The sequence below is a fragment of the Eurypyga helias genome, unplaced genomic scaffold (genome assembly GCF_000690775.1).
Source record: "Eurypyga helias isolate BGI_N326 unplaced genomic scaffold, ASM69077v1 scaffold31098, whole genome shotgun sequence".
NCBI classification, from domain to species: Eukaryota; Metazoa; Chordata; class Aves; order Eurypygiformes; family Eurypygidae; genus Eurypyga; species Eurypyga helias.
The window spans coordinates 40,372-64,338 of record NW_010265507.1 but is presented as its reverse complement, the minus strand read 5'-3'; the positions used below and the strand labels follow the sequence as shown (position 1 = coordinate 64,338).

At 46.3% G+C, this 23,967-nt stretch overlaps 1 protein-coding gene across 1 annotated transcript in view; it reads right to left on the bottom strand.

Moving 5' to 3' along the window:
* Positions 1-6,224: 6,224 nt before the first annotated feature.
* HUNK (hormonally up-regulated Neu-associated kinase) overlaps positions 6,225-23,967 on the bottom strand; it is a gene marked incomplete at its 5' end in the record, with an annotated part of 39,008 nt that continues 21,265 nt past the window's right edge. The window contains 5 exons of the mRNA XM_010156775.1: positions 6,225-6,871; positions 9,180-9,243; positions 14,529-14,612; positions 15,721-15,889; positions 20,318-20,453. Coding sequence (XP_010155077.1) covers positions 6,225-6,871; positions 9,180-9,243; positions 14,529-14,612; positions 15,721-15,889; positions 20,318-20,453 — 1,100 coding nt within the window. The remainder of the gene's footprint in view (positions 6,872-9,179; positions 9,244-14,528; positions 14,613-15,720; positions 15,890-20,317; positions 20,454-23,967) is intronic.

Here is a 23,967-nt window from a genome sequence, read left to right as displayed (position 1 = left end):
GAGCTCCAAGGCCTGTGGATGGGGCCTGGGGGACTTCCCACCGACACCACTGGGTGCTCACATGCAGCAGGGTCAGGTCAGAAACTTGTCCCGTTCTTCACAACCTTCAGCAGCTCCCTGTCCCATCCCCAGCATTCACTTAGCTGTGGCAGGGGGGTGGCTCTGCTGCCTGCCCCTCCCCACCCCCCAAAACCCTGCATTCTCACAGGGCCGAGGTCTTCAGGGCAGGGCCTTTGGGGAAGCAAGCTGCTAGAACCACCCAGCCTCCTCTCACAAACCTGCCCACCGCCACTTTCCAAAGACTTACGATCTGGTCTGACAGGGGTGGCTCTGACAGGGATGGACAGACCCCTCCCCAGCACAATGACCACCCGCAGGCTCTTTGAAGGCCTTGTGGGGAAGGGTTTGTGCTCAGACAGCCACTGGAAGATAGAAGCTGCAGGAGCTCCTGAACCTGGCAATGGTAAATCCATGTTCCTGCCTCCAAGCCCCGTCCTCTGACGTGACTGAAACATTCTAGCTGAATTAAAACAGTGTTTTTAAAGTGGAGCCACCAAAAACCCCTGTGGTTTCAAATGGCTAATGTGTTGGCCTGTTAGACTGAGCGATCTCAGGCTGCTGGCCTGCCTGATAGCAGGGCACAAGGATGTGAGCTTTGCTGCACGAGCGCCCAAGGCATTTCTGCCCTCGGGTAAATGCTTCATGCACTGGGTATCGGTACGTGTCAGATACACCCCCAACACCACCACTGGGGTCTGTGTGGGGTGGAAAAGGTATTTTTGTCATGGAGCACAGATCAGCCTGTCCGTCCTTCTGTCAGTCTCCTGAACAATGTCTGAGGACACCGGGATGCTTTCAGCTGAAGGAGGTCTCTGAAACCCAAAGTTTTCACAGGTCTCGTGAGGATTAGTAACTGGGTAGAGAAGGAGGCTCAGCTCAGCTCAGTGGGGCGCATAGGAAGCATGAGTCCAAGTCCACATAAGTCAGAAACAAATTGTCTGGGGGCAGGTAGAGGTGGGAGGAAAAAAAAGACATTTTATCTAACAGCCCTCCCTATACTGTAAGCACAGGACAATACTTCTATTTCCTTCTGTGAAACAGGAAGAAGGAAGCTATTTTGAAATAAAGTCCCTGATGGCTTTTCTTTGGTTTAGAATGAGTCTATCACTTCTGGTTGTAGCAGATACAATGAACTGGGGTATTTTTACATTTGTAGGTAAAGTACTATTCATATGAACATTCATAAATATATTCCTTTATGATCTATAACTCAGGCAATAGTCCTGAGTTAATAGTCCTATTAACCCAATTTTAAAAACAAGTTTAGCACCTCACCCTTAATCAATAAATGTCTTCTTATTTCTTCTCTCTTGGGCTTTTCACTGCCCTGACATCAGCAGGCAGACAGCAGATATGCTCAAGTGAACTCCAAATCCTACTCTAGGCTCTGACACCCTTTGTTTCTAGCATCAGCTAATTGCCTGTACCTCAACAACAGAAAGCATCATATTACAGGCTTCTTTTGGTATTAAATATTGAGACGACTCAAAATGAATTCACCTGTCCTCCCCCTACATACAACTGCACACCAGCTCTGGGAAAGACAATTACAGGTGATGCAAACATGCCCTGGGAAACACGTGCCAATATATGCAGCTTAGGAATCAATGCTCGAGCAGCTCCCTTGACAGAAAACCTGCTGCAAAAAAAGACGCTCCCTCACTTCTGAGGGAGCTCGTTTCTCTCAATGAGAAGCGATGACATGAAGTTGAACCCTCTCCCGGTATTCCCCCACACTATTCCTGCTTGAGAATGCCTCCAATGAAAACAAGTCGCACAACCAGGAGGCAGGGAGCTTGCTGAAGGACCATGGAGTCACACCTAGTAATGAATTTGCCACACGGCTGTATTTCAGCACGTGAGTGATTTATAGCTCTCAGTCCACAGAGCTACAGTAACTTCTTAACAGGAAAACCAGGCACCGGTGCTGTACCCAGCAGTTCTGTTATGCTCCAGGGAAGCTACATGGAGGGGGAAACAAAGAGAAAATCGGCTGTTTGGCACCACAGAGTATTAAAAAAAGGCAGGGAAGAGGCAGGCAGACTCCAAACTACTGCCCAGAGCAACAGCATCCCTAAAATCTCTGCTCACTTCTTGGTAAGCAAGGCCCTTATGAGTTTGGGGTGCTTCAAACAGTGACGTTTAAACCTCAATTACAAATGAGCGAATAAAGGGCCAACTTCCTCTTGGGCTGGAGGTTTTTGTCACACCAGCTGTGGAGGAGGTGTATCCGTGCCATCCTAAAACTCCCTTACCACAAGCAGCAACCCTAGATCCAGCCACACATTTGAGTTTACCCACCAGCATCATGCTCGGCCGTTGACACACAGTCTGCCTAGCAGAAGTGCAGCAAAGCTATACTGACCACTGAGTCTTTCTCCCTGCTCCCTTTCTTTCTTCCGTGCTTTAACCAGAGCCACATTGCTGGCCTGGGCAGGTTTGTGCTGGGCTGTCTCCAGGGAGCGGCTGACAAACCATCTTCCTGGCACACCGGAGGCTGAACAGTCTTCTGCAAACCCGACCCGACTTTTTTGCAGCTACACATGAAGGGATTTTGTTGCAAAGGTCAAGTGACGTGAAGTGCGAGAGTATGAAAGTAACCCTTATTTATTTTTAGGATTTGCAAACCTAGATACTTGGGAATTTGAATATTTATCAACCCATTTACAGGAGAAGTCCAAAGACCAACACCTTTAGCCAGATGCTGATTTCTGTTGTCTTGCTGAATAAATCCAATACCTATTTTTCCAACCAGAAGAGCCTGAACAAAATCACTTTTATCACTATGCATCCTGAACTGCTGTCCAGTGATTGGTTAGTTTGCAAAACCCTCGTTAAGTGCTTCACAGCTGCTCCCTTGACTCCACATGAACAGTACCTAAAGAAGGCCCCATAAAGCACCCCATGGTGCTCCCACCTTGCACCCAAAGCTCAGCAGTGCTCTTTTCCCCAGTGCATACCTGAAGGCACAAGTGTATTTTCAGGTATCAAACAGGTTCATTACGGGCTCGGTGCCCAGCCTATTGCGAACACCAGAAAAAGACCTCTGCTGACTTTGGAGGTCTTCAGCTCAGTTGGTGCAGATAACACATTTGTATAAAGGTGGGAGGATGAAGAAGCAGTACGTAGAACAACTGTGGGAATAACCACAGGAACGCTCCAACTGAAGCTTCGCAACGGCAGGAGCAGTCCCTACATCCTGGACATATTAAGTCCAGCAGTGCAGAAAGATGATCAGCAAATGCTTTTGTTTCTATTGGCATGACTTCCTGTGGCTGTCAAAAAGCTGGGTTCTCATCTGAACTGGCCAACCCTACTCCCTCTCTTGTATCTGGGAACAACTACGCATCGCTGAGGAGCAATTCATTCCCACAATTTTGGACCTCTGTTTCAAGGTGGGAAGAACTGGAGATACCTACCAGCTTGCACTGGTGACAAACACAGCTTGAATAATGACCGGAGCCTAGATGCACGACCTCAGAGGGCTAATATTAAGCAAGGGAAATCCCACCTTGTGCCTTTCAGCTCACTCATGGTTTACAGCAAGTCAGCAGTCGGATTCAAAGGGATGGTCTTTGATGGGTGAAGGCAAAGGTGCCAGCACTCATCTTGTCACCTCACTGTTCTGCTGGTTGTTTTTGTACTCAGAAAGCCCTTGCTACATAGTGAACTGGCAAACAAAGTCAGCAGTCCATGGCAATCTTGTTCAAAAAGTACATATATTTAATAATGATAACAAATACATTTTTTCCCCCTGGAATTCCCACTACTGTATTTCAGTAAGTCCCTTCTATGGTCACTGCAGTTTGACTGTACATAGCTACTGTCTAAGCTGGATACACGGTTATGTTTTAGCAGTGTAGTACTCACATATTCTCTATAAATATAATAAAAGATTTAACATTTCTGTTTTCATTCTGATTCTTACACATATTTACTGGGTTTTCACAAAAAATACATGTCTCTTTCCTGCCTCCTCCAACCTTTTACTGGGTTCCAAATAAACCTGAGTTTGTAATTCAAGTCAGTGTGTGCCATCTGTTCAGGTACGCAAGTCCGATGCACACAGACGACGGGATTCCAGTGGTCCCCGCTCGCTAGCTTTGCAGCGCAGGCCTGTTTTTAGCATGAAGAAAAAGAAAATGCTTTGATGTTTTTAAACAAAAGGTAGAGCTAAAATGGACCCCTGGGATGAACAAGAGCTTTGTACAAACAGAAGATGACATTTTTCAATCTGGAAATGAGTGGAAGTATTTCAGGGCTGTCTTTCTTGTCACACTGGGGTTTTTTATGTCTATTATTTTACAGGTAGCTTCACTACCCCAGAGGCGGGTGTCCTCACCACGGTGAAGAGTACAAGGCGCATGTGGACTCCCCCGTACCGAACTGATGGGCAGCTTCAGTGCCGAGGTGAAGGTCCCATCTGCAGGGATTAGAAGCGTGCTCCAGGCATTCATGCTCTGCTGGTTTTGCCAGCAAGCGTTCAAAACACTAAACAGACCAGTTATCTGTTCTGTCAGTATTTGGATTAACGGCCAGTTTTTTTTCTTTGCAAATTTTGGTGTAAGACTGAGAATCGGGAACATGTACTCAGCTGCGGGCTCTGCTCTCCCCTGCATCTGCTGGCCATCCTTCCCCAGTCCCTGTGTATCTCTACGTGTGAAACTGGAAGGAAAGCTTTTCGAACAGGGGCAACTGGGCATTTTCACAGACACCAAATTGTTTGCAAAAATATTGAAAAAAATAGGGCTTAGATTCCTACTGATGGTCTTGAGGAAAAATCCCTGTCTTCCAGCAACGACCCCAAGAAGAAGACAACGCCTCTGCTGCCTGGGTGGGCAGCAGCAGGGCATATGAGGGCCAGGGCGGCCTGCTTGGGAACTAGACTGGAACAAGCTTTGTTGAGATGTCCCCTACACACAAACACATATGCAAGCGCGGTACGGATGAAAGAAAAGAGTAGTCTTTGGCTAAACCTTCTAATTTATAGGAAATGGTTTAAAGACAAAAACAGAACCAAAAAAAGAATTATGCCAACCTCTCAGATGTATCATTTACTTAGAAAAACAAGACTGGTATGCAGAACATGGTGCCTTTTAAGAAAGTTAATCTACACCGCTCGTAAGAATACTGAATTTTTGGTAACCACTGCATTACCAATCTCGCAGTATAAAACGGCACTGGTACAGATTCACGTGTCCGTTATTAGTCCTCTTAATTCACTGCAGTCTCTCAGAAAAGCCTTCAGGTGTGTCCAATGCTGCCCTGCTGTAACAGGGGCTAACGCAGTGCTGCACGTAGGCGCGCCATGGAGTTAGTATGGCTACAGAAATCGGAGGTGACTGGATTCTACAAACACAGGGTGTTGCAATCTGGATTACTGTTGGAAGCATCTGCTTGTAGACCCATCATGTGAAAGGAATGGGCCTCTAGCGTGGTGAGTTTCCATGTGATGAAACTTGCTTTTAAATAATGTTTCTTCTGAGTGACATCATTACATCATCATTTTCTAAAAAATTATTCTGTTATTAGCTACTTTGTGTAAACAGTAAAATCTGCTTTGACTTCCAATACTCCCACTTTTTCTGAATGTTTAGATCACTCATGTCTTTATTCAAGCTTCTGTCAATTTCATCGTCTTGGCAGTGTTTGTTAGCAAGTTGACTTTGGACACAGTATCTTGAGTTTTCCCATTCGCCCAGCCACGTGAAATACGCCTGTAGCAGTACCATGTATCATGTGGCACAGGCAGATGGAGCACAGACAGTCTTACCACAGTCCTTGGATGAGACTGGCGTTCGTGGCACCACGCACATTACCTTGGTGAATCAAACCGTTAATGCTCGCTGCTCTTCCAATCAGCCTTACTGCAATGCTAGGTGAGAGCAGTGAAAACACACATTCATGTCGCTCTTTCAAGACATGTTTTACTGTACAGTCAGATGCCAAACGCTAGTATTTCTTGACAGCACAAGCAGAGCCCTTCTCTTTCAACTTTAATACGTAGGAGAACGCCTTCCTTTCAAGCAGACCTCTGATTTTCTACGTTGGACCACTGTAGTGTATTACGTAGTGACAGTAACATGCCTGTGGCTTTCCCTTCTTGCTCTAAGTGAAAAAGGTAAGGTCCCAGAGACCAGCAGTGCAAATCCTGGGATGTCAGACTAACACTGGCCGCTGACAGGATCTGCCGCATTGAAGGAAATCTGCGTGGGGCTCATCTGCTGCAGCTGAGGCATCCTCGCCTCCAGCGGCTTGTCGCTCGCCGACTGCATCGTCTGGTTCCTCTTCCGCAGCATCTGTCCGATCCCCATCATGGGGAACCTGCCTCTGCTTTTAACACAGTTAGGGCTGCCCAAGGGGTTGTTGGAACCCAGCTGTGTAGGGGACACTGCTTCTTCCTTCGCCGGATATGCTTTTTCTTCATATGTGAAAGAGACTTGGGTGGGGTGGACAGGGGACGTACTGCCTGGCTGAAAAAGCGGGGACAGTGTCCTTTCACTGGAGCTTTTGTAAGGGAAATTCATTGGCGAGCCTAAAATCCTGTACTGATGAGAAGGGGAAACCTGGTCTATTTGGTCCTCTCTGTCAACCGACTCGAAGGAGTGCACAATATTCAGGATGAGAGGAGAGTCTTTTGCCCGGCCCCCGATCCGGGACGGCTCCTGCTGTGGAGACTCCTGCCTCTTGAGGAGCCGAGGGGTTCTGGGAGGTGGCTGCTGGACTTCGAGGTACTCCAGGGAGCTGGAAGTGACGCAGCCTGTCTTGGTTGCCAGGGGTTCGTGGAAAGGACTTACCCCACCGCTGGAGTCTGCAAGGCAATCAGAGAAGGAACCAGAAGAGCAGATTGCATTACTAGCACTGCCATCTCTGACTTACGCCAGACAGCGTCTGACATCACCTTTAACAAACCTCCAAAGAGCAGGACAAATGCACTAGCTAAGACAAATGGTCTTAGGGATATACTTGGAACCTAATTCCCTGACTCTCATTTGATACTTACATTGTTGTTTTATGGGTAATTCATCTGCCACTTTCCTCAAAGGCAGGAAGAGAGCTTAAACTGAGTAAGACAAGGCCATGAAATGGAAAACCACAGATGTCTTCAGTTGTTTGTATTAATTATATCCTCTAAGGCCATGTCTGAGAAATCTCACATTTCTCCTTTCTTAGCACAACTTTGCATGGTTGTAATTGGGTCTGCGTATTGTATATTCACTGACATACCTAGAGACCCAGGGGACAACAGTGAGTTAATCCCTAATGTCTTTACGTGCATTGTGGAACAAAATCTGTTCTTGGTTTCACACACGTAAATACGGAGTAGCTGCACTGGCCAGATTCAGGCTGTTGCGTTTGAAACAGATTTGCTGCATCGACTTCAGCAAGAATCTTCCCCCAGCGAGGACTGAATATAAATGGAACAATCTTTGCATGATTTGTCCGAGTAAAACAAAACAGCTCGTGGAGATTTGCTCGGTTTCTACACAATGCTGGCACTCGCTTATGCCAAGCTAGTTGCAAGAAAACACACTTTGCCGCCTTTATGGAAAGTGGTCCAAGGAGCCTGCTTTTCTAGGTTCCCCCTAATTAAAAGAAGAGTGGACTGCCAGTTAATCACTGTCCATGACCTCAGTCTCAAACCCTCTAAAATGCATATAAAATAATTTAGGCCTGCCAGCCCTTGGGTCACAGCCGCCAATCTCACATGTATTTCTTTTGACAGGGATGGTCTTTGTAGGGGTTGAGATCTGAATGGAGGCACGGGATGCAATCACTCACATTGAGAGCTGTTTGGGAAAAGCAGACCAGGTTTAATCTGACTAGTTTCTTTTCAAAACTGGGCAAAATCATTTAACCACTTAATTTAAGAAGTCTCGAAACATGGTTGCCATAAGCAGAGAAATGCTTATAGCTGAGCTCTGAATGACCTTCAGGTTTCAGCTCAAAAAAGCAGGGAGAACCCTAAAGAGGAAGAAAAATGAACTAGGTTTCCTTCCCCCTGTGCCTCCCTCCCAAAAGGAATGACAAATTCTGAATGAAATGATCATTTTTTAATGTTTTTTTTCTAAATTTTTCACAGAAAGTATGTCCCATTTCTGACCAGCCCTGTGGCCTACCGCTACCCTGCAGCAGAGGTGCCTGTGCTGCCAGATGAACACCATGTGGACATTTTTTTAGGTAGAAAACATCAAATGATAAATTAGCAAGTCACGAGAAAGAGCATAAAACCACCATAAGCCACCACTCTAAATAACTCCCTGACACCACAGCAAATATTTTACATCACCGTACTTCCCCCCTCTGCTCTGTAATGACTTCCCCTCATTTAGTTCCTTCATGCAACAGCCAGCTACATCGCCTGCCTGCTCCTCAGCATCTCCCACCCACACGTGCACCACCGACACCCCATTGTCCCCACTGACTCCCCTTTTCCTCCCTTCCTTTCTTCTGCCTCCTTTTGCGAGCAGCTCTCATCCATCCCTCCCAGTCTGGCTCTGCTCTCCTCTGGATGTCTCCTCTTTTCCTTTCCCCGTTAATGCTTTTCCCCCCTCCTTTTGCTGCCTGAAATTTGCTGGGGTTAGCAATCCCCTCAGCTGCCTACTTCCCCTTCCTCCACCATCATCTGCTGCCCACTGCTTCCCTCACTGCTTCTCCAGTTGGGGATTTCTCCCCATGCTGCTCCTTCTCCCCTTCTTGGCAAATGTGTTCGCCGGTCGGAAGACGCGTCTCTGCCGGCTTGGGTTTGTCATTGATCTGGGGTGGGTGTTGATGCTTTCAAGGCACCAGTGTGAAGTGCAGATGATTTCGTATAAGTATGTATAAACAGGGAAAGAAAGCTGCTTTTAAAAACACTGTGGGAATTCTGTCCAATAGAAAGAGAAGTAGAAGTGAGGATTCATGACTGCTGAACATTGTCATGGTTTCCTCGGGATGTTTCGTTCGGTGTTCGGCTACGTTACGCAGCCCTCTTTCACACGGCACCTCCGGAGCAGACAGCAAGCACCAGCCCACGACTATTTACTAACAACGCCCCCTCCCCTCCCCGCACATAAGACGCTCTCATTAATACATGCACATGCGCGTTGGGACACCCCACTGCCGTTTCTCCCACTGACCTTTCTCCGGCCCTCCAGCCTTGGTGACTTTCCGGTCCTTCAGCAGAGCCTTGGTGTTCTGTATCTGTGAGACAAGACAGGAAGAAGGCTGTCTATATGAAACTGGACTTTTCTCAGTTTTCTTTGGGAGCTGACGGTGAAGAATCTCCCCTTTCTTTTCTTGTTCTTTGAGTTTTTTGTCCTTGAAGTTGTAAAACAAACAAGAACAATTTGGTTTACTTCAGGGAAGTTTAAATGACCCCCAGACTTACAAGCACACCGCTTACCAAAGCCGAATTAAAAGCTATACATTCACAAGGAACTTATCCTGGCTACTCGAAATAACTGTCTCTTCCACGTCTCATTTTCTTCTGATCTGTTTGACATGATTTCGTGGGTCCCATCTGCTCTGATACTCACACAGTTTGAAAGTTGGATTTGGAAAGGAAAGGAAAGGAAAAGGAAAGCTTTCTCTTCAGAGGCCACTTGTCCTAGAAGACCTCCTGGTTTTGTGCTCCTTCATACCTGAAATTTGCCTCCCCATTTAAACATCAAAAAAAAGTCTTTGATTTCGCTTTACTGAATTTCCTCTGATGTTTGAAATGGGGAGCTGCAAAGCTTTAAAGAAGTTTAGACTCTTTGAGTCATTTGTCTTCTGTCCAAACAAGATCCAGAGGAATACGGCCCTTGCTTTTACAGCATCTTTGCAACTGCATGAGACAGGGAGAAAACGACTGACCCAACCCTTCACTGAGCCCTAACTCCTTTTTGTGACGAAGAAGGCAGCTGAAGGGGAGACTGCATTCATCCTAAAAGAGAGGTTGGATCTCCAGTGGTGATAGAGGAAAAACAGAATCTGGGAGTGGGACTCTGCAGAGGAATCCAATTTTCAAAGCACTGTTTTACAGTAAAAATCCATTGTATCTTTTTTCAACATGAGTCACTAGATCCTGCAAGCTGCCACGGATTTCAGGAGGAGCCAAAAGTCTTATTTCACTTCTAAAAATCAGGCATCAAATTTGATGCCCATATTTTACTATCCCTCAAAGACTTCAACTATCTCTCACCTTTCTGGAACCAGTCTGTGTGGTCTGGTTTTAGATGTCAACCTCAGAGAAGTGGGGCTTTTGTTTTGGTTGCTTTGTGGTTGTTTCTTTAGAGGGGCATTATGTGACATTCTTTGTGCGGTCGTAATTCTCGTTTAAGCAAGATGCTTTGCTGTCTTGTTAAAAAGTCACTGTGGCTGAAGTCTTTTTTAAAAACATGCATGAAAGTTCCTTCACTCAATTATGTGCTGAGGCCTGTATTTTGTCTGGTAATTACACCCTGCCAAAGGGCTGGCTCTCTTGGTGACTTTCTTTGGAAAGCTCACTGACACAAAGTCTGTGGAAACCCTCAAATGCAAAGCAATGTGCACCCGTGTGAGAGAGGCAAGGGAAAAAGGCGCAGAAGACAACTCGGGTTTTCTTGGGCCACTACACAGCTCTAGAAACAGGACACCTAAGAGGAGCATGAGTGGACTGCACCCATTTTCATCATTCCCAGCTAAGACAGAGTCCAGTCCCCCGCACAGATGGTGTCTGGGCACCGCTGGGCTCATTAACCCTTGAATTTGCAGAAATTATGGAGTGGCAAGGGAGAGCTTCAGTGAATCATGAACTAGGGTTTTTAGTTTTATGTCACAAGTGGTTAGGTGACTTGGGAGAGAGAGAACCAGAGACCCTATCTGAGCTCCTCACTGTCTTCACCTCAGTCTCCCTTCACGCATGCGATTTTTGTCCCCAGCCTTCTCTCCATCCATCCCTTATCCGCTCTGATTTCTTGAAAACTGGCTAACCCTCCCACAGAAATGAACCAATGCATTATGGAGCCATCACCACTTTGCTTGCGCGATACCTCTTTGTCCACCCTTGCCCTTAGAGGCTGTAAGCACCTCCAGCACCAAGCGTTTATCCCTCCCTGCCCATGCCGTGCTTGGAACAACACAACGTCTGATCAGTCCCGGGCACTATCTTGGTGCCAGCAGTCACTATCGATGACGATGAAGTAGTAACAACAGCAGCAATAATCATAACAACGCTGTGTGAATAACACCCTGCGACAACAGTCTGTGGGAGCTGTACGGTTCAGTTTGAGCTCACCTCGCTATTTTTCCTCTCAAGGCTCTGAAACTCTGCTGCCAAGTTCAGTAGAGACTGGGCTTCACCAAGTATCTTTTTTTAAAGGTATTTAGGAGGAGACCACATGGTGACTATATTAAGCCTAAAGGAGCCGATCAAGACTGTTAGCAGCTTTCTGCTATTCTGGATAGGTGAGGAAAGAATCTGCACGTCGGCTGCTGCAGCATCTGTCAGAATGCAGGTCGTTTCAATGCTGCAATGTTTTTAGCTTAATGGTGCGAGAACCAGGCTGCAGCTCCTCACCTGCCAAGCGCTCCTGACTTTGCCTTCACACTGCTGTTATCTTTTCTAAGCAGCAGTAACACAGTCATACCATACAATTAAAACACCCATGGAAAAGAAAATTCACATATCTGGTGTTAGCAATTAATTAGTTTACCTGGATGAACACTGCGAATGGCCTTATAAGTAGTTTTTAAAACTTACTAATGCCATTTCTCTTAGACCATGGTTGTGAGAGAGGAAACAAACGAAATCCTAAACTCCCAAGGTGCCACGTACTATTATATTTTAAAAGGAAAGGAAGAGTTCCTTCAGGGGAGTTATAAAAGTTGGCTCTTCACTTTACTGTGAACAGCCATGTAAGGGCAGGCTGTTGCACAATGCCGAGCTGTACCGGTATGTTATACTTGAATGGATTTGGCATTACATCATCCTCTGCTATTTCCTGTCCTGACCTCGACCCCAGAACCTGCTCTAGTCCCAGCAACGGATTTGGAAGGAAGATAAAGGGTATTTGTGTTGGCCATGTCTGAAACGGTGATAGAACAATGACACAAGTTCTTAAAAATTGCAAATTCCCTGAGTATAAGCCCACCAGCTACGCTGCTGGAGGAGGTATTCCCAGTGCCCTCGATTCGCTGGAGGGACAGCCGCTCATCACCTAAGGCCTCTCCAATAAAGAGAGATGGAGAGAGAGAGAGAGCCACTGCTGCCTCCCTCCCTCTGCCCTGTGCCACCCATCTGTCCCGAGCACTAAAATGAAATCAGTCTGCAGAACAGCCTCGTTACAGCAACTCTCAGTCCTAACAGACGGATCCCACCACCCCAGCTTAGGAAACTGAATGGAGAAGGGGTTCTGGGCATGACCACTGCCCTCGTACTGGCAGGCAGCCCCTCGCCCCAGGCAAAGTCCTTACTGCAAATCGCTGGAGCGAGGTGGAAGAAATTCAGTTGGCTGCTGGAGCTGAAGCTGACCAGCCCTCTCCCTGCTATTCCCATGGCAACCCATAGCTCCGTGCAATGCCTGCCGAGGGACCAGTGCTTCCCAGTTCCCTTCTGGAAATGGGGATGGAACCACAGCTCATGAACCTGCCTGAGCTTATAAAATCCCTACCCCTGCGTCCCGGTGGCACCCACTGATCCCAGTGGCATGAGCTAGACACTACCAGGGCAATGTTCCCATCCACGTGAAGGCATTTTAGGAGAGATGTCTAGCACAGTTACACATGGCAGTAGCATCCCAGGGTCAGTATTCATCCAAGTGTGCTGCTTCAACAGGCCTGGTACAGTGAGGATAACACAATCCCCTTGCGTAAATACAGCTAAAGCGATAGAAAACATGCTTTATACTCAGCTGTGCCCATAGAGAAAGAGAATATACTGTATTATTATTGCGGTGTCTGCACTGTGATTCCATCGAGGTAACTATTTCAAGAAAGAAATTACACCCCTTCATCCTCTAAATAGCAACACGGGGACTAACTCTGAGTGCAGGAGAGGCATTGGAGGGAGCCTTTATCCCTAAGCATGCCCACACACCGAACTGGGGTCACGCAGTGGCACTACCATTAGCTTTCAATTATCCTTACAGAAATCAAATACTAGTTCCCTCCAGGGGCGTGGGGATTTCAGGACCACCACCAAACCAGACCAGGCCCAGGCCCAGCTGGGCATGGGTGCACAGGCAGGCCTGGCTGCAGACTCCTCTGCACGGGGTAGGTACGCCGCAGCTGTAAGCTAATGTCTGGATGGCCGGCAGTACATGCCTGTGGCTCTCCGTCGCTGCACAGAGGAGTGACATGGGTGGCTGGAGGAACCTGTCCCTGGGAGCACCAGGATGCACTATGCGACATCTGCACCGTTCACCTGCAGGTACATGCCTGTGCTTCCAGGGGAAGGCTGCCCTGCAACAGCTTGAAGTAAGCTGTCAAAGAGCGCTTTGAAATATTATATTCGTTGAGTCTACCCAGTGCTGATACACTTTAAGTAAGGCGGGCTTTGATTTACGTAAGAAAAGAATAGTAAGTACTTTGCCCTAATATTTCCATCTGGCTTGCAGTTCAGCTTGTCTTGCAGTTCAGCTTGTCTTGCAAGCAGTCTTTAAAATAAACAAAACCAGCCATGATACAAATCTGCCCCTGCAATTAGATCATCAATCCTGTGCTGAAGAGTAGCTTCTGAAGGAGGTACACTCTTCAAGAACACTGCTCTTTGTGTTGGTAGGTGAGACTTGCACAGCTCGTATTGCTCTTGTAATTTTAGTGCTTGGCAAAGAAGTCACTCAGGGAAGGAAAATCCAGCCATGAGAAAAATACTGTTACCTGATATGTATTATTTTAATACAAACTACCTTCTTCATTTGCAGGCGAGAAGACTGGAGACCGATAGAGGAAAAGGTAACCTGGTTAAATCTTTTCTCTAGCCAAGGGAAGTCCCTCACGATACAGTGGGCTATTTCTGCATCACTTCTAAGAAGCAAAAAATTCTAACCTGGGCGTTTTGTGCTCATACAGTTTCTGGTAGTCAAGGCAGGCTTGGTCCAAGACACCAGGAACGCCAGGTGACCAGGGAGGGTCACCCTGGCTGTCACTCAGCTCTCTGCCCCACACCATCAAGACTCAAGGCAACACAGTTATGGTCTTCTTACAACACCAGCCAGTTGCACCCCAGAATGAAACTACGGTGCCCTCCCCCGCCCAAAGAAGTCTGTGTTATTTTGCTAAACAGAGCATTTAAAACTTTTATTTTCTTCATAAAAGCTGAAAGTCACCTTTACACTTCCACCCTAGGGGGTTGCTACTTGTTCCTTTGAAAAGAAATTGAGGGAATTATTTGTCCTACCCAGGCAAGACCACAGGTATTTTTTTTCTCCACAGGATCAGAAACCCATTGCCTTAATCACAATCGCCAGGGATCCTCAGATTCAGTCTGCTTTCAAAGTACCTTAATGAGCTTTAATGAGCTTTACCTCATAGGAGTCTTTATTTGCCTTGTATTTTTCTATCTGGTATAGTTGGTTCTTGTGGCAAATATTGTCCTGGCCTTCAGACTTCTGTGGAGAGGGAAGCACAGAAAAGTGAAGTATGTAAGATAATTAGAGAAAACTAACATTCAATTACTGCTTAATGGACCGTATCCACTCTTGACATTCAGACGAGGTGCATCAACTTACAGAGATGGTAAATTTGCTCCATTACATTTTAAATATCATCAATGGCATCATCATTAAAACAAGCTTGCTAAAAGAACTGAGTAAAGAAAAACACTAAGAAGCTGTTGTCAGATCGGAAGGCTGTTGGGGATAATTTTTCTAAGAAGCAAACGCATTAAAAGGAAAACTCCATATAAGCCATCCTCCTGTCTGTGCAATCACACAGGAGCCTACAGACCCTCAGCTAGTTAAGACTCCTCACCAGACCACAAGCAGTTATGCGGAGAGGCCAAGGGAAGAGAACGTGCAGCTTGTCTTTGTGCACTGTGCCCACCTCAGCACTCCAGCAAATACCACGCACAACGTGGTGAGAGCTCAGCTCTCCAGGATGTACAAGGAAGGGTGACATGTGGCAGCAGACTCCTGCCCTAGAGATAGCTGCCGTGCAAACCCGTCAGCTGCATTTCTGACCCCTAAGCCATACTCAGGGGCCAGGAAGGTCAGCAAGTAATCAGGAGACTTTATAGTAATGTTATTTCTCAGGTAAAGCTTTCAGCTATGTTTTCACTTAAAAACTAAATAAAATCTTAATAGCTTTTAAGCTTCCTCCTTATTTCCTGAATCGAATTACACTGCGTAATTGCTATTCCAAGCAGCACAATTATCTCAACATATGGACAAAGTACATCAAAAGTCACACGTATGGCTCTGCATGGCAAGAGTTCGCCTTCTGGAGGGGATCTCTGATGGAAACAGGGACTTGTGAGACACAAAGCCTATCAGCAATCGTATCTGCAACCTGGAGAACTCTCACCTGAAATAATGTTATTAGTTTCTGAGGAATATTTCCCCTCCATGATTACTGTTACAAAATTAGGAAAAAACCCTCCACAACCAAAAACTCAGGTAAAGCCTTGAGCTTAAACACCAGAAAGCAGGGAAACTTTTAGCAACTTTTTTTACCCTCCTCACCCGCTCATCCAAAGAATCAGCATCAAGCAGTACTTACTCTAAGGCTTGCCAAGTAGCGCTCCAGCTTCTTATTAAGTAGAAAGTAGATGGCAAGCGTGTGACTTGCCCTGTTTGAGAGCACAGTGTTGATGACATCGCTGTTCTTGTATCCGAGCTTTTCGGTCATATGGTGCAGCACACTCTGGCTGAGATCCTCCAGGTGAATTCTGCACAGAGGGAGAGGCAGAGCACACCGTTCATACCGTCCTCCCAGCGACCAAGCCTTGCCAGCCACGGGGGATGTGGCAGAGTGTAAAGAAGAGGCCTGCAAGGCTCCGTAACATGGGAGTGATTAGCTCTCTCCTCCCACGAGCAGATAACAAAAGGGCAGGCTGTTTGGGAACCATGGGAACCATGGGCACCATGGGAAGCCGTGACAGCTGAACGAACAGCACACTCCTCACCATGTCCTACCCTGGCTCCATGATGATCAGGATGTGCCGTTTGTTACCTACACTACTTATGAACAGTGAAGACCATCAAGACCATCCGTCTGATTTTGAAGGAAAAGAGGTGAAGTCCAGCTCAGGTAGCTACGTTTTGCTTTCTGAGATGACCCTTTTGTAATCAAACACCACAGTGTTCAGCTTCACCCCTTAGCTGTTGCACAACAGCCAGGGGATTTCCTCCCGGAGAAAGGGGACGTACAAGGAGGGCTAGTGCAACAGTTCTCAGAATGGTAAAACTGCCACCATACTCACAGCGGTTAAAAGCAGAAGCCCAACACATGTTCACGTATGTGCCCACTTAACAGACTCATAACAGACTGAGCCAAGGTGAGAAATGCCGCACAGCAGCCTCGCAGTGTAAGTTAAAACCAGATTTTCCAAACAACTCTGCTCCTACTTAGACCTCTAAATGCACTGGACAGCTTCCCAGATGTGCCTGTCAACTCCCATCCATCTCAGGAAATGCTGGGTTTTGTTCGGTTTCTAAAGGATATTCCTTGCTCCTAATATCGAGCTTAATATCTGGCTAAGGCAACTTAAGGGAGCTTAGGTCATGGGCTTTTTGACAACCTGCCTTCCCTCTTTGAAAGGACTATTTTCCACCTTTCCCACTCCTGCCCTGCTGTCCCCTGTCCTGTGCACCTGTGATGTGAGGAATGCCTGGAGAGCAACCTGGGCCTGATGTAGAGGAGGACTTAGACAAGATGTAAAACACAGTCTGGAGAAACTTAAATAACTCTCTCCCTTTATTCAGCGTGCTTATTAACATTCATTCAGCAGCTAAGGGTTGCTTGGGGTTGGGGTTTTTACGTTCAAAAGAAAAACTTGCCTTGGCCATTGCACGCTAAAGTACCTGGACAGCAAAAGAAATTCAAGCAATTTCTACTTGAAGTGCTCAGCAAAATAGGAAATTTTTGCTTGCCTTTGGGGAATTTCTCTAATAAAAGCAAGCTTGTAAAAAACCCTGGGAGAATATTCTCCTGAAAATGCAGTTTTTGCCATTCTTGTGCCTTATCTCCATGCTCTCCCCTTTCCTGCCACGGTTCTTGTCTTGGGAACACCGGGTGTTACCCCCCAGATAGTGTAAGAGCACTGCAAGAACATAACACAGCTTCTTGCTTGTGTAATAAAAAGCATGATTAAGAGAGGAAATGATTCCTTGCAAATTCAGTAGCGGATTTTTCAGAACTGTTTCAACACATCTTATCCACATCTGCACACTACCAAAAACTTGAGGAAACTCTGTCGAAGCTGACTTTAGTGGTATTTTCTCAGGCAAGCTCAAAAGGAGTCTAGCCATGTCTTTAAATATTAGAAGCTTCATATATTCCCTGTAGGCTCCTGTATGACAAATTCTAGGTGTCAAGCTTGGGGCATAAAATAATTAAACTAAAGAAATACCATTCAGAAAATGAAGTGAAAGAAAGAATCTGTATGGCTTTTATTCTTTACAGCTTCACATAAAACCTGATTTTGGATGGGAGGAGTATCTACTTTTCTCTTGCTTTCAGACCAAATGATGAGAAAAGCAGTGCAATGAGAAAGAAAGAAAAAAACTGATTTTTTTCGATAGCAAAGCACAGCAGTCCACACTGATGTTCCCTTTAAAAATGCTTATAATGGGAAAGGATTCGTATCATCACCATATACACATATACACGTGAGCAAACATATGCCCTCTCTATAGTTCAGCACTGCATTTTCTCCTGTTCTTCCTTTTCATTCACTTGCCTTTAGGAGGCAATGATTAATGAGCACTCCATAAATAAAGAGCATTAATAGGGGCCAGCCTCTTCTGTAAGTCACCTACCTAACTGCAGCAATGAGCAGACTCCAGAAGGGATGCTTCCACCACTACCTGACTAAAGCCCGACAACTGCAAGCTAAGAAGTCAAAAATAGAGTCATGAAAATGCAACTGCAAATGCAAAAGAATGGTGAAAGCAATTGCTAGCTGGGGTTAAACCGCGACACACATTCAAGCCATATTTCTTTCTTCCCTCTTTTCTGCAGATAAGACACACACAGCAAGAGAATTAAATTACCCATACAGCGCTCAGTTACACTTACATTCACTTAGCAGATGCCACATTTAGTAGATTGATTAGACTCATTATGACAGCGATTTCATTAGCTTAATGACTCATTCAGTTTACACTTGTTTTCCCTTTCTTTACCATACAATGTTCCTATGTACCATACTTCAGTACACCATGGAAACTCTTATTTCCTTTTGTTGGACGCCATACTAAGCAAATTAACTCAACTGCCCTTAAATTTGGGGCAGTAACGTTGAGATAACGTGTCTGCCTGTTCTCATTCTTATTCCTTGTGACACAGTCATTCATAGTGGCCATCTTTATATTCTGCCCATGTACGTCTGAGAATTACAGGCAGCTAGCCCTCCCTGTTTCAGTGGATGGCTCTAGTGATGCCTCCAGGCATCCAAGCTGCTCAACATCTATCCAGCCATATTTTGATAGTGGGAGACCTGTTATTCTCCTCAGGTCAAGGAATGGCATAGTCACAGTGATCCTCCATGATGCAGAACTTGGAGGTTGAGACACTATCTCTGCAAGGCAAGTGCTTGCTGCGAAATTAGGGCAACTCCGTGCCCTGTGAACGCAGAGGGAAAAGGGAGATGACTCAGGTAGGAGCCAGCACCACGTGGGCTGTGACCCATAAGCCAGATGACAGCAATGTCAAAGGGAAAGGTCCCCAAAATTTCTTAAAGGCCATGCCAAGATCCGTGGCTCAAACTGATTCCCTGTGCCCCAATCCAGCAGGATCAAGCAGTGGCAGCGCTCGTTACCTGCTTCAGCAGTAAGAGAGGGGTGCTGCAGCTGCCTCTCAGCCCCACAGTGGTTGGACCCACAGCTCTGAAACATACCCTATTCACCTGTAGAGCAGGGGCAGAAACGGGTGGGAGGCACTCTTACCAGCAAATGCGGAAGACTGGCTGCATGCATGGCGTGATCGTGCCTATGGGACAGAGTCCTTCAGAGCACTGACACAAAGAGATGGCCTGGTTGGTGAATGCCAAATCATTTTTGGGTGGAGGAAGGCGGTTCCGACACTCAGACGAAAGTAAGTCATCGCACCCCTACGCATACGCTACATCTGGTATCTGGCAACTGAGTAAACTGTACGGGGGAAGTTAAGATCTTCACTTAGGGACTCTCCTCTTAGTGAGTAAGGACAGAAATTTTGGGGCACTATCAAATTTTAAGCATCAAAATTAGCCTTTAAGTTGCTTTGGATCTTGGCCTGCAAGCTACTAACTGCTACAGTGAATCCTCCATCGATACTAGGATGTGTGTATGGGACACAGCTGCAGGGCTTTGATACAGGAAGGAGGTTATATCTGATCCAATATAGACATATATTTCTAAGTGAGTTGCTTGAGGCTCCACTTAGAGTCACTGGAGAGGAACTCGGATCTCCTGAGCACAAAGTCATCCTATTGTGGAATCAAAAAGAAGTCAGATGAATCATTCTGTAGAAAGTGCCCTTATTTCTCTCCATTGACTGTAATGAGAGCCCGGGTTGACTGGCTTGTGTGTAGACTCTACACTGCAGATGTTTAAAGTCAAGTAAGATTATTTCTAACCAAAATGGACCACAAGTATCTTTCTTCTTTTTCTTCTTCTCTAGATGGATGTTTGACTGGCCATAAGATTTGCTATCTATTTGCATTTAGTCATGCATTCAGCATTACACAGGTGTTAAGATCAGCAACCAATACAGCAATATTTAACTCTGACCTTTCTCTCCAGAGTTTGCATATTTACCTAATCTACAGAACCTCACATATGTATCACAAATAGGCTTGAGCCCAGAAAAGTGCCTCGGCTTTACCGACAAACAAGAAGATCAGAACTACCTGTCACACATACCATTCCAAGGTCTGGAGCCAATTAATCATACGATCTGCACCCCAGACCACCCTGCAAATAATGTATCATGTGCCAGCTTCTGATTTAAGGTATTGTTTTTCACTGTGCCAAGCAACAGATACTCAATGGCCAACCCTAACAAGTCACAACAGCAATGCCATAAAATGCAGTCACACAAACTGCAACACAGGTCATTTCTCTTTTAATGTATACACACCCTGGCAGGTTTTCTCCACTCTTTCGCACAGTACCTGTTTGGATATGTGACATTAGGTGGTGCTCTCCCAGGGTAATTCTCATTAAGCCACCGATTTGCAAGCGCCTGCTGGATGTTTGGTCTCTTTGCAGGATCTGGCTCTAGTAGAGATCGTAGAAAGTTTATGGCCGCTGCGAAGAAACAAAGAAAAACAACAGCTGTGTCATATGCTTTATGACTTAACACAGTAGTTGAGTTACTGACCAAGAGCATACTAAAAATGAACGTTTTCCTTACGGTGTGCTCTAATGACCTTGAGACAAAGGAAAACTTGATAAGGTATTAGTAAGTAAAATAAACAATGATTTATAGCCACAATGATTTATGGAGTCATAAAAGAGGGGAGGAGAAGTGCCTTTTATTTCAGAGCTTGTTTGAAGTTTCCGAGCAGGTTAACCAAAACTTAATTTTTGTATGAGGACAAGAGGTTGGAGTCAGGTCAGAGGCAAATCATTCAATCTGTGTTTAAAGCAGGCGGTGGACTGAGGGTGAGTGGAGGGGGAGCATGCAGAGCTGGGAGGGAAGACAAGGAGAATTTGGGTCCCTTTGACATTACAAGGACAAATCCTCCCCTGGCTTCCATCCAAGCTACAATCAGTTTAAGGAGGTTTTAGCCAAATGAAAAGAGTACAGTAAAATTAATGAGCTTCGTTCTGTTTTCAGATACTGAACCTCCAACTTGCAGTGACATTCAACCATCCCTCGGGAGTTTCTCACAAAAACCCTCAAAGGTATTTCTGTGATATTTTTCAGTCATGTGCTTCTTACATGGGTAGGAGCAATGGAAGATGTGATTTGCTTAAAGACTCACAAGAAGTGCATATCTGAGCTGAAAATAAACTGGTTTAACTAGGTCTGGTCTTTATTCCTCAAATTATCAAGACGAGATTCAGTTTATCAGCTACAACTCCCTGCACGAAAGATAAAGGAACTTAATTCTGGGAAAATCAAGATGAGAATGATTTTGTAGAGGAGACAGAGTCAAACGATATGATGCCAAATGAGTCCTGAATTAAGGCAACAGCAAGCAAGAGGCAGAAGTGATGGCTCCGGCACAGCTTTCTCCAGCTCAGATGGACAGGACCTTGGGGGTTTTCTTCCGCCTTCTCCCACAGCAGAGCTGTGGTTGCCCTCCTGCGCTCTCCTGAGCATGTGCTATCTACTCGTCTCCTTCTTAGCACAAATACCCAGGGCAGTGCCAGCACAGGACCACTGTGGCACAGGGTGGTATCCTCTGGGACTTCTTCTGGGTAAGCTTCTTCTTCAGCTCAGCGCAGGCAAACCAAATAAACCCCTTAAAGGCCTGTGTTACAAAGCACATCAAACTGGATGTGCTAACACCTCAATGCTAGAAAATTGTGAAATTATGAGCCGGTCCTCCCATTTGGCTTTCGAGGCATTTGGTCTCACCGCCCCAGCACGCTCACACAACACCACGCCATCCCCCACTCTGAAGCAGAGCAGCCGCGATGTGTCTCCTCCACCAGCTATACCGCAAAAGCCTCATGAATCCCCATCCTCACAGTTTCAGGAGCATAATACGCCTGCCTGCAAGGCCACAATGTCCTCACCTGAAAAGGGCATAAATGTTTACCCACGTACAGTGTTTCTGCCCTTCACAGATTCTCCTCTACGAGACTGCTGCCCTCCTTTGCTTTTGACTGGCCATCCCTACGAGCATTTTTATTTCCCAAGTACACCAGCATCACCACCCTCCCGCAGTATGGGAAGTGGGACTACAAGAAAGCTGGAGGGAGACTTGTAAAAATGTACAAGGGCCTGTAGTGACAGGACAAGGGGTAATGGGTTTAAATTGAAAGCTGGGAGGTTTAGATTGGATATCAGGAAGAAATTCTTCACAGAGAGGGTGGTGAGGCACTGGAATAGGTTGCCCAGAGAAGCTGTGGATGCCCCATCCCTGGAAGCGTTCAAGGCCAGGCTGGATGAGGCTTGGAGCAACCTGGTCTAGTGGAAGGTGTCCCTGCCCATGGCAGGGGGGTTGGAACTGGATGGTGTTTAAGGTCCCTTTCCAGCACAAACCATTCTGTGATTCATTCTATGATTCCATGGCTGGGATGACATGTCAGGACAGGGCAGCAGACAAGGGAGAGAGGGTTTCTCCTCAAATAAATCAGGGTTAGACCCATTTGGTGCTGACTCCTAAAAGCTTGGGTAACCTTAGTGTTCAGCATCGTGTAAAACTTGAGTATGATCTGGAGAGGGCCCCGAGAGGCTACCCATTTCAACACAGGCCTACCATCAAGAAGTTTATATGCAGAAGAGAAAAAGTTACGATTATGTATTTTCCAGCTCAACTAGGCTGGGTTTTTTCTAAGCTCTGTCTTCACAAATTGCTGATTTATGTGAGAGATTTTACTTTAAATCTTCCCGATGTTTTGGGGTTTTTTCCTATGACAGCAATATTGCAGGAACCGCAGGGGAAGCCCACATCCAAGTTCATAAACCTGCTGGAAGCTGATGCTATGACTGCTCTCTGCATGCCTCGAGTTCCCCCCCATCACGCCCCTCAGATGCAACACCCACCCCCCCAATTATGGCAAACAACAAACCCCTTGTTCCTCCTCTCTGTCCAGTACTTCCCCTGACTCTGATACACGATGCAGCCCACAGGTTCAGAGCAAAGTAAATAACCCAAACCAACATCACTACCCCCCCATCACCACCACCCTCAGTCCCCAAATCAGCTAACATCTCCTTAAAAAGTCCTTTTTGTCCCCTCCCTGAGCAAAATGAAAGCTAATTAAATGAGGCTTGTGAAGCACCAAAAAAGATCAACAGATACGGACCAGGAGAAACTATTTCTGAAGACAAGATGCCCTCCCAGGAGGTTCCCTGGCCGGCCGGACCCAGGCGACAGGGAGGAGATGAGTAATGACACCTTAGTCGATTTGAGCTGTCAGAGCTTTTCCAGTTAGCCCCACGGCTGTTGGACAGCAAAATGAATGCCCCCGGAAGCAAACACAAAGCTGCCCCTTTGCTTTTTGGCCCCACTGTGCCCAAAGCCATCTTCCCTGCTGCACCAAGCAGGCTGGCCAAGAAGGGGAGCAGCGAGCCATCCCCTCAGGGCCCTCGCGTACGCCGAGCTCAAGGACAGCACTAATCTGGTTAGCTGGGGACCTGCACTCGGTGGAATTTTGTTCCCGTGGCATAATTCTGGGGCAAACTTTGCTCTTTTGACAAATGAGAGACCAGCATCATGAGAAACTACACTTCTCTCTTTGCTTCCTTGAGCGTACCGAGCTCAGCAATGACCAGAAACGGAGAGCGCTATGGCGGGGATCACAAGGCCTCAGCTGTGGTCATGTTCCTTGTCATGAGCAAAACCAGCTTGGTGCCTTGCTCACGCTACCAGGGTGTGCCTGGTAAAAATGAGGTGTACAGGTGTTGCTTACAAAACCAGCTGGAGAAGCTGGTCACGAGGTCATTTCACAAGCTACCAGTGAGCTCCACCTAATACAATCCTTCCTCCAAAAGACAGGCACAGACATACAGACAACGGCTTTTCTTCTCCTCTTCACTTCATTCCTCTGCTCCGGAAAGAAGACCACAAAGAGGTAAATTGTGGGTAAAAAAGGGAATGTGTGCAAGATGAATATCAACTTTCTGAACTCTGTTTACCTAAAA